This window comes from Hipposideros armiger, unplaced genomic scaffold (genome assembly GCF_001890085.2).
Source record: "Hipposideros armiger isolate ML-2016 unplaced genomic scaffold, ASM189008v1 scaffold_236, whole genome shotgun sequence".
NCBI lineage: Eukaryota > Metazoa > Chordata > Mammalia > Chiroptera > Hipposideridae > Hipposideros > Hipposideros armiger.
In genome coordinates this window covers 1,168,469-1,182,258 of record NW_017731586.1, presented here as the reverse complement: position 1 = coordinate 1,182,258, position 13,790 = coordinate 1,168,469, and the positions used below count along the sequence as shown (strand labels likewise).

At 41.2% G+C, this 13,790-nt stretch overlaps 1 protein-coding gene across 2 annotated transcripts in view; it reads right to left on the bottom strand.

The window, feature by feature from the left end:
- FBXL13 (F-box and leucine rich repeat protein 13) overlaps positions 1-13,569 on the bottom strand; it is a 226,515-nt gene extending 212,946 nt beyond the window's left edge. For both annotated transcript variants that reach the window (XM_019655131.1, XM_019655130.1), the window contains exon 1: positions 13,435-13,569. In XM_019655131.1, coding sequence (XP_019510676.1) covers positions 13,435-13,509 — 75 coding nt within the window. In that variant the 5' untranslated portion in view covers positions 13,510-13,569. The remainder of the gene's footprint in view (positions 1-13,434) is intronic.
- Between the last annotated feature and the right edge of the window lie 221 nt (positions 13,570-13,790).

Here is a 13,790-nt window from a genome sequence, read left to right as displayed (position 1 = left end):
GACACCAAGCCTCCTGGTCCACAGGCCTAGCTGAGCTCCCAGCCAGCACTCAGCACCAACTTGCCAAGCATGTGAGTGAACCACCTTAAAAGGGTGTTTTTTATATATATATATATATATATATATATATATATATATATATATATATATATATAATTACGATTCAATTTTATTGGAAGAGTAAAATATTTAATTGACTTGTGATATCCATTAAAGAGATTAAGAGATTGATGGTGATCCACATACAATATAGAGTTACTGGCTAGACGCCAAGATCACTGAACATTACTCACACTGCATCAGTAATAAGGCCACCGTCTCTAGACTTTTGATGCTGTCACCATCTGGAATGTGTTTGGATAGTGTTTATTGGTTAAAATAAGACAAATTTCATCTGAGGTACTTTGTAACATTATGCCCTTCATTCTTTCCAACTTTTTTTTGTATTATTAGTTTCAGGTGTACAAAACAATGTAATAGTTATACATTTCACCCCTCACAAAGTGATAACCCCCCTACCTCAATCTATTGCGGCTCTGGCGTCGTATATATCTATTACAATTCCATTGACTCTGTTTCCTATACTATCCAATGACTATATATATATATATTAAATCATAGTTGACATACAATATTATTCAGCTTCAGCTTCAGGCGTACACTGCAGTGGTCAAGCATCTACACCATCCATGCAGTAGTCTCCCTAAGAAGACATGTGACCATCTGACAGCATACAAAATATTTACATTATTGATTATATTCCCCAAACTGTCTCATATCCCTGTGACAGTATTGTAGTAATGCTTTCTAATCCCTTCCCCTTCTCCTTCATTCCCACCCCCTCCCATCTAGCAACCATCTGATTTTCCTCTCTATATCTGAGACCATTTCTGTTTACTTTGCTCATTTATTTAGTTCTTTAGATTCCACATATGAGATCATATGGTATTTGTCTTTCTCCGACTGACTTATTTCACTTAGCATAATGTTCTCTAGGTCCACCCATATCGTTACAAATGGTAAGGTTTCATTCTTCTTTATAGCTGAGTAATGCCCCATTGTATAAATGTACCACAGTTTTTTAATCCAGTCATCTACCTATGGGCATTTCGGTTGTTTCCAAGTCTTGGCTATTGTAAATAGTGCTGTAATAAACATAGGGGTCATATATTTTTTCGAATTAGCATCTTGGGTTTCTCTGAATAGATACCTAAGAAGTGGAATTGCTGGGTTATAAGGTAGTTCCATTTCCAGTTTTTTGAGATACCTCCATACTGATTTCCATGGTGGCTGCACCAATCTGCAATCCCACCAACAGCGCACCAGGGTTCCCTTTTCTCCACAAACTTGCCAGCACTTGTTGTTTGTTAATTTATTGATGATAGCCATTCTGACTGGAGTGAGGTGGTATCTCATTGTGGTTTTTATTTGCATTTCTCTAATGATTAGCGAGGTTGAGCATTTTTTCATGTCTGTTGGCCATCTGTATGTTCTCTTTATAGAAATGTCTCTTCATATCCTCTGCCCATTTTTTAATTGGGTTCTTTGTGTTTTTTTTGGTGTTGAGTTGAATGAGTGTTTTATAAATTTTGGAAATTAACCCCTTATCAGATATATCGTTGACAAATATCTTCTCCCATTCAGTAGGCTTTCTTTTTGTTTTATTGATGGTTTCCTTTGCTGTGAAAAACTTTTATGTTTGCTGTAATCCCATGTTTATTTTTTCTTTTACTTCCTTTGCCCGAGGGGATATATCAGGGAAAATATTATTCAGGGTAACATCTGCAAATTTACTACCTATATTTTCTTCTAGGAGTTTTATGGTTTCAGGTCTTACATTTAAGTCTAATTCATTTTGAATTTGTTCTTGTATATGGCATAAGGAGGTGGTCCAGTTTCATTTTTTTGCATGTGTCAGTCCAATTTCCCCAGTACATTTATTAAATAGACTATCTTTACCCCAATGTAGATGCTTCCTTCCATTATCATAGCTTAAATGACCATATATGAATGAATTTATTTCTGGGCCCTCTATTCTGTTCCATTGATCTATGTATCTGTTTTTATACCAGTACCATACTGTTTTGCTTACTGTAGACTTGTAGTACGATTTGATGTCGGGTAGTGTGATACCACTTACTTTGTTCTTATTTTGCAGGATTGCGACTACTGAAAAGTCAACCTGGCCTGAGATTTGTACAAGCACGCCATAGCCAAGGCAGGCTTAAATTCCTGCGGCCAGAGGAGATCTGAATCAAAGTTGAGTTAAACGCTTACTTTCTTTCTTGTTACTAACATGGGAAACACTGAAAGCCAAAACAGACCTTATATTTGTCTGTTCAAACAGCTTCTTAAAGCTGGGGGAGCTCNTGGGTGAAAAATAGTAATTCATTTTCATCTGCATTTTGTTTTTGTCAATGGGATTAAATAAGTTTTCTTATATTTATTAGCTGCTATAGACTAAACTGTGTCCCCTTCAAAATTCATATAGTAATGCCCTATTCTCTAGTGTGATAGTAGTTGGAGATGGGGTCTTTGGGAAGTAATCAGGTTTAAATGAGGTTGTGACGGTAAGGTCTTCATGATGGGATTAGCACCCTTATAAAAAGAGACACCAGAAAGCTTGCTCTGTCTCTCCTTGCCACGTGAGGACACAGTGAGAAGCCAGGAAGGGAGCCATCATCAGAACCTGAACATGCTGGCACCCTGATCTCGGACTTCCAACCTCCAGAACTGTGAGAAAATAAATTTCAGTTGTTTAAGCCACCCAGTTGATGATATTTTGTTATGGCAGCCCAAACAGACTAACACACTAACCATCTCTGATTTTCCATACACTATTTTTGTCCCTTATTGGAACAGACCTCATTTAGATGGGGATAGGGAGGCAAACACAGTAGTATCCAAAGAGAAAAAAATCCCAAAGGGATTCAGAAAGATAGGAGGAGGGCCACTTGAATTTCCATTCATGCACCCAGACGTCTTCCCCAGAGTATTTAAAGGGTTTTATGGTTTGAAACAAACCCCTCCAACAGCTAGTCTGTGACTTATTCCCTTAGTCTATTTGAGCCGCTATAACAGAATACCATAGAGTGGGTGATTAAAAAAACAGACATTTATTTCTCACAGTTCTGGAGGCTGAGAAGTTCAAGATCAAAGTGCAAAAAAGAGTCTGTGTCTGGTGAGAGTCATTTCCTGGTTCATAGATGGCCATCTTCTCACAGTGCCTTCAAATGATGGAAGGGGCAAGGGAGCTCTCTGGGGCCTCCAGTATAAGGGCACTAATCCCATTCATGAGGGCTCCAATATGGCGGCTACTAATTACATGTGGCTACTGAGCACGTAAAAGTGGCTAGTCCAAATTGAGATGTGCTCTAAGTGTAAAATACACACTCAATTTTGAAGACTTAATATGATTTTACAAGGTGTGATCAAACAATACAGTGAAAGTTTAAATTTTAAAAATATGTATTACAGTAAAAGACACATTGCCATGAATCACCCTCAAAATACTCCCCCTTGCTTCAAACACACTTATCCCATCGTTCTTGCCACTTTCTGAAGCAGTTCTGGAAGTCCTCTTTCATGAGTGTCTTTAGTTGCACTATCATGGCAGCCTCGGTGTCCTGAATCCATTCAAAACGTTTCTCTTTCATGGTCATTTGGACTTTGGGGAAGAGCCAGAAATCACACGATACCAGATCTGGTGAATAAGGTGGATGAGGACACACCATAATGTTTTTATTTGACAGAAATTGCTGTACCTGAAGCAGTGTGTGACACGGAGCCTTTTCCTGTTGTGATCACAAAATACGGTGAATGCTGCTGCTGAGTGCCATCCAATGGAAAGGCAGGGATCTTCAATACAAGAAGCAGTGCGTCGAACTTTAGTAACAGTGTGTGACAAGTTTCAACTTGTTTGGTGCAGTCAGTCAGTTGTAAGCTACGGTTGAGGGATGTGTTTTAAAGTGTGCCATAAATCATCCTCCATCATGACAATGCACCTTGTCACACATTGCTTCTGGTATATGGCAATCTCTGTCAAATAAAAACATTAAGGTGTGTCCTCATCCACCTTCACCAGATCTGACACCGTGCAACTTCTGGCTCTTCTCCAAAGTCAGAATGACTGAGGACATCAAGGCAGCCATGACAACGCAACTGAAGACACTCACAAAAGAGTACTTCCAGAACTGCTTCAGAAAGTGGCAAGAATGATGGGATAAGTATGTTCGAAGTGAGGGGGAGTATTTTGAGAGGGTCTGACAATCTGTCTTTTACTGTAAAAAAAAAATTTTTTTTTTTTTTATAGCCGAGCCATCCTGCCACCTGTTGGCAGCTCAGTGGCAGCTCAGCTCGGGCTGGGCATTGAACCACTGTTGCTCAGAGCTCAAACTCTTGAGTGAGCTGTTAACCAACTGAGCTACTCGGCCGGCCCTGTAAAAAATTTTTTTAATTTAAACATTCCGTATTGTTTGACCACACCTCATATATTGAGTCCATGTTGAAATAATTTTATTTTTGACAACTGGTTTGAATAAAATATATTACTAAAATAAGTTTCACCTATTTCTTTTTATTTCTTTAATGTGTTTATAAGACTCCAATGGATAAATGCACAGAGAATTCAGGAGCAAAGTTTGGACTAGCGATAGCTTCGGAGTTGCAGCTGCTGAGATGTTTTCCTCTAGCACATGGTAGATGCCCAGAAAGTATTTGTTGATGGAATGGCCTGATGTACCCTCTTTAGTTGATCATTCTTGCCATCCACCAAGAAAAAAAGACTGGCTGGTATCAAAAAACTGAACCTACAATCCAGCCATCTTTAAGCTGGGTGTGCAAACCGCTAGGAACCCACAAGAGCTTTCCAAGGGGTGTGTGAACATGAATAGTATAAAGGAATCCATTTCCAGGTCCTCACCTTCCCTATATATTCTATCCTAAAATTGATTTGCTTGAGGACACATTTTGTGATTTTCTTTTCCCATATTTCCTTTTCACAATTGCTTTCTCTCACTCTAGAAAATAAAGGCCTGTCTCTCATCCACCTGGAATCTTACTACAAGAAAACTGAAGCAGAGAGATTTAGGAACTTGCTCAACATCACACAGTTAATAATTGACAAGCAAAGAGTCAAACCCAGGCAATCTTACAATAAGATAATGCCCTTGGATTGCTTCAGATGCTTTAGGTTTCAAGTAATAAACCTCAACTCCACATGGAATTTATTGGCTCCTACAACTAAAACTTCCAAAGGTAGATCAAGCTTTCAGGTGGGTTTAACCCAGTGACTTACTGATATCACTAGAGACCTGATTTCTTTCCATTTCCCCACTCTGCCTTTCTCAGAATCCACTTCACCCTAAAACCATCTCTCCTTGTGAACACAAGGTAACTGCCAATGGCTCACAGGGGTACATGCTTCCCCACGAACATCCAGAGGTGATATAACTCGTCCCAACATTCCAACCAGCAACCTTATTTAAATTTGCTTAGATCTTATCTGGCCTTCCCCCACAATCCTCACCACCACCTGCCATGGCCACAGACATTGTGGCCTGGGAAACTGAATGTACTGGTTGTCATAAGCTAACCAGGGTCCAACCTCAAAGATACTAATAGTCGATTTCCCTGGAGCGCATGGGATATGAGGGGAAGAGATAGGTTATAGAATAAGAATATAAAAAATACTCAGAAGAGGAAAGGGAGAAGATGTTGTGTAAACAATTTGTTAATGTCCACTATACATCTGCTCTTGGGGAACATAAAAAAGGAGAAAGATGAGATAATTAAAGAAGGGTTAAGAGTCACTTATTGGGTGATACTGTTGTGATCCACACCGTATTTCTTCATATAAGGCTGTGAGATACAAGTTGATCCCAGATTCCCCTGACATGAACAAGCCATGTGTGGCTGATTGTCTTTTCCAAAATGGCCATGACAATCCCATCCCACAGGGTCCTTTTGCAATGTGACTTTAATACACTTCTTATCAACAGGTCGGGTCTACACTGTGCTGTACACCTGTAGCTGAAGCTGAATAATACTGAATGTCAACTATAATATATTTATATCTATAGTCGCGGGATGTGGAGTACAGCATAGTGAATAGCATCAACAAACTTGAAATAGCTATGTACCATGTCAGAGGGGTAGTAGATTGGAGGAGGGGGGTTGTCACTGTGTGAGAGGTGTAAATATCTATTACATTGTTTTGTACACCTGAAACTAATAAAAGAGGAGGAGGGAAAGGGGCGGTGGAGGCAAAGAAGAAGAAGGAGAAGAAGAAGAAGCAGAAAGAATAAGGGTCTATGTTCCCTCCTCTTGAATCTAGGTGAAAACATTGGGTCGTTGGGAAAGTCATGATGTATTTTTCTGTTTTTCAATGCAAAAATGCGTCATGACTTTCCCAACGACCCAATAATGTTATTTTGACTTCTGAGCCCAGGTCCCAAATGGTGATATAACTTCTACTTAGTTCTCTCTAGGGGAGACTTGCTCTTAGAACTGAGCCATCATACTGTTAGGAGGTCCCAGCAGCCCATGGAGAGGCCGACACGGAGACACCAAGCCTCCTGGTCCACAGGCCTAGCTGAGCTCCCAGCCAGCACTCAGCACCAACTTGCCAAGCATGTGAGTGAACCACCTTAAAAGGGTTTTTAATATATATATATATATATATATATATATATATATATATATATATATATATATATATATATATATATACACATATATATGTATACATACATAAAATATTTAATTGACTTGTGATATCCATTAAAGAGATTAAGAGATTGATGGTGATCCACATACAATATAGAGTTACTGGCTAGACGCCAAGATCACTGAACATTACTCACACTGCATCAGTAATAAGGCCACCGTCTCTAGACTTTTGATGCTGTCACCATCTGGAATGTGTTTGGATAGTGTTTATTGGTTAAAATAAGACAAATTTCATCTGAGGTACTTTGTAACATTATGCCCTTCATTCTTTCCAACTTTTTTTTGTATTATTAGTTTCAGGTGTACAAAACAATGTAATAGTTATACATTTCACCCCTCACAAAGTGATAACCCCCCTACCTCAATCTATTGCGGCTCTGGCGTCGTATATATCTATTACAATTCCATTGACTCTGTTTCCTATACTATCCAATGACTATATATATATATATTAAATCATAGTTGACATACAATATTATTCAGCTTCAGCTTCAGGCGTACACTGCAGTGGTCAAGCATCTACACCATCCATGCAGTAGTCTCCCTAAGAAGACATGTGACCATCTGACAGCATACAAAATATTTACATTATTGATTATATTCCCCAAACTGTCTCATATCCCTGTGACAGTATTGTAGTAATGCTTTCTAATCCCTTCCCCTTCTCCTTCATTCCCACCCCCTCCCATCTAGCAACCATCTGATTTTCCTCTCTATATCTGAGACCATTTCTGTTTACTTTGCTCATTTATTTAGTTCTTTAGATTCCACATATGAGATCATATGGTATTTGTCTTTCTCCGACTGACTTATTTCACTTAGCATAATGTTCTCTAGGTCCACCCATATCGTTACAAATGGTAAGGTTTCATTCTTCTTTATAGCTGAGTAATGCCCCATTGTATAAATGTACCACAGTTTTTTAATCCAGTCATCTACCTATGGGCATTTCGGTTGTTTCCAAGTCTTGGCTATTGTAAATAGTGCTGTAATAAACATAGGGGTCATATATTTTTTCGAATTAGCATCTTGGGTTTCTCTGAATAGATACCTAAGAAGTGGAATTGCTGGGTTATAAGGTAGTTCCATTTCCAGTTTTTTGAGATACCTCCATACTGATTTCCATGGTGGCTGCACCAATCTGCAATCCCACCAACAGCGCACCAGGGTTCCCTTTTCTCCACAAACTTGCCAGCACTTGTTGTTTGTTAATTTATTGATGATAGCCATTCTGACTGGAGTGAGGTGGTATCTCATTGTGGTTTTTATTTGCATTTCTCTAATGATTAGCGAGGTTGAGCATTTTTTCATGTCTGTTGGCCATCTGTATGTTCTCTTTATAGAAATGTCTCTTCATATCCTCTGCCCATTTTTTAATTGGGTTCTTTGTGTTTTTTTTGGTGTTGAGTTGAATGAGTGTTTTATAAATTTTGGAAATTAACCCCTTATCAGATATATCGTTGACAAATATCTTCTCCCATTCAGTAGGCTTTCTTTTTGTTTTATTGATGGTTTCCTTTGCTGTGAAAAACTTTTATGTTTGCTGTAATCCCATGTTTATTTTTTCTTTTACTTCCTTTGCCCGAGGGGATATATCAGGGAAAATATTATTCAGGGTAACATCTGCAAATTTACTACCTATATTTTCTTCTAGGAGTTTTATGGTTTCAGGTCTTACATTTAAGTCTAATTCATTTTGAATTTGTTCTTGTATATGGCATAAGGAGGTGGTCCAGTTTCATTTTTTTGCATGTGTCAGTCCAATTTCCCCAGTACATTTATTAAATAGACTATCTTTACCCCAATGTAGATGCTTCCTTCCATTATCATAGCTTAAATGACCATATATGAATGAATTTATTTCTGGGCCCTCTATTCTGTTCCATTGATCTATGTATCTGTTTTTATACCAGTACCATACTGTTTTGCTTACTGTAGACTTGTAGTACGATTTGATGTCGGGTAGTGTGATACCACTTACTTTGTTCTTATTTTGCAGGATTGCGACTACTGAAAAGTCAACCTGGCCTGAGATTTGTACAAGCACGCCATAGCCAAGGCAGGCTTAAATTCCTGCGGCCAGAGGAGATCTGAATCAAAGTTGAGTTAAACGCTTACTTTCTTTCTTGTTACTAACATGGGAAACACTGAAAGCCAAAACAGACCTTATATTTGTCTGTTCAAACAGCTTCTTAAAGCTGGGGGAGCTCAAATTTCAGATCAGAGATTGGAAGAACTTTTAAGGGTAATTGAAACTTATTGTTCCTGGTCCCCTAATTTAGGAATAGTAGACTTGAAAGCATGGGAGGAAATCGGTGATGAACTCAGTAAAGTACATTACTCAGGCGTTGCTCTCTCGGCAACAATTTGGATTACTTGGCGGAAAGTTCTGTCAGTTTTAGAGCCTTTACAAATAGACACGGAGGATGGGAGGGACGAGAGTGAGGAGGAAGGCTATAGTTTACCTTCGCTCCATCCGCCTCCGCCGCCATCAGCTACGGCACGGGAGAGGGGACATTCCAGGCCGCAGGAGGAAAATGTTAATCCTTTCCTCCCCGCTGCTCGACCCCCTCCCCCTCCTAGGAGAGATTCACAGATGCAGCTTTCCGCAGTAGAAAGAGGCATCCGGCAGGCGCGTCTGGAGGGAGACTTGGAAGCTTTAGCGTTTCCTGTTATATTTCATGAGCGTGTTGCTCCTGGTACAGATCCTCAAAACCCAAATGGAGTTTATGAATCTCAGTATGAGGCTTTTCCTTTTAAGATATTAAAAGAATTAAAACTTGCTGTAACTCAGTATGGTCCTACTTCGCCATTCACCCTAGGCATAATCTGTAATTTGGCTGATGGAAATCGTTTAATTCCTATAGATTGGCATATAATGGCTCAGACATGCCTCTTGCCGGCTCAGTTTTTACAATTTAAAACTTGGTGGATTGATGGAGCAGAGATCCAGAGTAGGTACAACCAGTCCCATAACATTGCTATTTCTCACGATCAGCTCTTAGGGACGAGTAACCGGGAAAGCACCCGGAATCAGCTAGTTATGGATGATCAGGCTATAGCTCAATTAAAAAGGATTTGCTTAATTGCATGGGAAAAAATAGAAACAGATGGTCAGGCTCCTAAGTCTTTTAAAAAAATACTGCAAGGTCCAACGGAACCATATACAGAGTTTGTAGCCTGCTTGCAAGATGCAATAAGGAAGCAGATAACTAATTTGCAAGCAGCTGAAATCATTCAACAAATCCTTGCCTTTGATAATGCAAATAATGACTGTAAAAAGGCTACTGGGCCTATGAAAGGAAAGACTGATATATCAGGTTGTATGATAGACAAAAAGGATAAAAGGATTAAGAATTTTAACTGGAATACATGAAAAAGAATCAAATGGATATTCTAAAACTGAAAAATATATTGTCTGAAATTAAGAACTCATCTGAGGTATTTAACAGTAGACTGGACAAAGCATAAAACAGAATCAATAAACTTGAAGACAATCAATAAAAAATATCCAAACGAGCACAGAGTTAAATAAAACATGACAGAACAAAAAGAGCATATAGGACAAAAAAACGAAAAAGGAAAAAAAAACACCTAACATATTTATGATTGGAGTCCCAGAAGAAGGATAAATTGGGTAGAAGCAATATTTGAAAATGACTGAGGATTTTCTAAAACTGATGGAAAATATCAATCAACAGATTAAGTAAGCCCAGTGACTAGAACAGGATTTTTTTTTAATCAGCCTCTATTTAACAGGTTTGCAGGGAAACGACATTCTAAGTAGACAACCAGGTTTTATTTAGGACAGGTAGGTAAAGTTCAGAAGAGGTTAACTGTACAGGAAAATCTGTGATGAAAGATTATGTACTTCAAAGCTTGTAGAAGATGGGTTTTAGAAGAGTGTGAGGCCTGGCAAATTGGGTCAGTTGAACAGATAGATGTACAGGGATATGAGGCACAGTGGGGTTCATCCTCATAGTCTCTTAGGGGAAGCGGGTAGTCAAGTGAAGGTGAGTGTGTGAGGCCCTAGAAGACTGCTCTCTCGCACTGGCTGGTAATGTGGGTGAAGAGCTCCTTAAGAGCATATCATCTTAGGCAATGGGGAGTACTTCTGAGGGCCTCTTTTCTCTGGGGGCCGAGCAATACAGGCTGTGAAGCTGGTGAAGAACTGCTCGCATTCCAAAGAACCAGGGATGCCCCTGGCAGCTTTGTAGTGTTATAGCAAGTGGAGAGCAAGGTGAAGAGAAGCTATCACTTCCCTGGTGTTCCCTGACGTTGAACTCAAGTCCACTTCTGTTACCTGCTCCATGACCAACCTGAACTGAGTCATTACTCAGAATGGCTCTATCCTGAATCTTAAATACAAACATTTCACTTTCTAACCTCTACCTCCTAGTTTTACAGCTCCCTCACTCAATTACTCCCTCTACCCCTTCACTCACCCCTTAGGTTTCTACCAACATATCAGGATCATGTCTTGTTCTCATTTCCCACCCAGTCCTTAGAATTCTTGGCCCAACACTTCAGGCACTCTCAAAAATGTAGCTCCCCCACCATTGCCTCCCATCTATATGACTAGAAAACTCCTAACTTGCATGAAGTCAACTCTTATTTCTGTACAGACATGAGGCTTATTACTGAGTGGTACTTGCGAAAATCACACATTTGGGAAGATGAGTACCATTCTCTCTACGTATTTTCAAATATAATTATATAGAGGTAAAACATAAAGGAAACTCATCTTAAAAAATTAAAACGGGGGGGCCGGCCAAGTAGCTCAGTTGGTTAAGAGTTGGCTTAAGAGCGCGAGCTCTGAGCAACAGGGCTGCCGGTTCGATTCCCACATGGGCCAGTGACGCTGCACCTGAGCTGAGCTGTCGCTGAGCTGCCAACAGGTGGCAGGATGGCTCAGCTGGTGTAACAACAAGATTGCCTATTCGATGGTGGGCTACACCCACCCACAATTAAGACTGAACTCGGTACCTTGAGCTGAGCTGCCACCCGGATGGGATGGCTCAGTGGATAGAGCATGCGCTCTTAACAACAAGGCTACTGGTTTGACTCCCGCATGGGATGGTGGCTACGCCCACCCACAACTAAGATTGTAACACAGCACCTTGAGCTTAGAGGCCATGAGCTGCCAACTGGCAGCCAGGTGGCAACTGGCGCCCTCCACAACGAAGACTGAAGAACAACAACTTGGCTGGTCCCCTTCTCCAATTCCCTAACACTGTTCCCCTCCCCCAGCTCCCCAATAAAATCTTTTAAAAAAAAATAAAACAATACAGATGTATACAGAGCAAAAAATTAGGGTTCTCTTCTAAGACCTTCCCCAAAACATTTGCTGTTAATAGTTTGGCATATGCTCTATGCATGTATTGTCTTAAATATAGATAGCTACACACACACACACACACACACACACACACACACACATATATATAAATATACATACGTATGTGAAATCAGATAGGTACCCATATTGAATAATAGTAGATACTTTGTTGGGCAATTTGCATTTTTATCTTTTTTATTTAATTTGTCTTAGAGAGTTTTTCTTCTCAAAAGGTACAGATATACTTAATTCTACATAGTATCTCGTTCTCTTATTAACATCTAGGTTGTTTACCATTTTCACTATGTAACAATTATAATGAATATCCTTGCACATCCTTCTGTGTGAGCACATATGCAAGTACTGTACATCTCCAAAGTGGATCCCTATAAGTGGAAATGCTTGGTCAAAGCGTAGACATATTTAACATTTTAATAAATACTTCTAAATTACCATCCCAAAAGGAGGAGCGCTGTACCAAACTGGACTCCCAACTGCAGAGGAGAGTTGCTACCCCAGCTAGGCTCGCCTCTTTCCTTCCCTAGACTTGTCTCTCCTTCACTCTCCACATAACTTATCTCTGCTCAAAACCCCTCTGCACCCCCCATCCCCACCCAAACATACACATTCTTGGCAAAAATCTCACCAAATATTTGTAGAGAAAATAAAAGTCGCCAGAGAACTTTCTTGGCTTCCTACCCCCAAACCTACAAAACCGGCCCACCCCTAGCTTGTCCTCCGTCCTCCTGTTATAATGGTGGGGGAAAGGGGCAGTCCTTCACCGTTTAAGGCAATACTAGTTGTGGGGTCCTACCTTCCCTCTAAAGGTCTCAGCTTCCCCTCTCTCCTCAGCTAAGCTCAATCAATCTTCTGCTTTCATTGTTCCATTGAAACCCCAGGCTCACCCACCTTGCGCCAAATCCATTACGCCCCCTCAGGTCCTTATCTTAGGTGACACTATTACCCGCTCTCTTCATAGACACACACTCTCCTGATTTCCCTCCTCTGTCTCTAGGGCACTGCTTTCTCACGCCTCCTCTTGTCCTCAGGTTCCTCTTCTCAGGCTCCTCTTGTCCAAGTCTTAAACGTTGGAGTTTGCGGTTTCTGCTCCCGGGCCCTGAACTCTTTCTTCCTGGAAGACGTCACTCCCTTCCCCTCTTTCAGCCACCACCACCACCCGTCTGTTTTCTCCTCTCCTATCTCTATCTTCAGCCCAGACTGCCGACTCGTCCGAGGCTGACATCATCCTCTCTCCTTCCGCTCGTCCGTCCCTCCACTCCCTCTCCCCAACAAGCCCTAGCCCCTCCGCTGGGAAATCCCTTCCGATTCCTCCCTCTCCTAAGTCCGCCGCCAAATGGCTCCAGTACCTCGCAGACCTGAGGAATGTAGTTCTCCCCGAAATAGTTTCTCAGCTTGGGGCTGGCACTGCGTAGCGAGGCCATGGCAAGAGGTCCCACTTTAACTGCGCTCCGGGCCTGCTCTCCACTCCCGGCTCAGCCAGGGCGCAGCCAGGACTCCGGGCTGGCGCGTCCCGGTGTTGCCCCGGCAACCGCGGGGCGGGGCGGGGAGGGGCGGGGCGCACAGTAGCCCAGCGCCCCCACGCCGGCGGAGCCTGGAGAATGGCGGCCCTGCGGCCCCAGCGGAGTGGGCTTGGGAGGAAGTGCGGGGAAGCCCGCCTCCCGGCGGTTCAGTTCCTGTGTGTCCCCTCGGGGAGCGCAGTGTG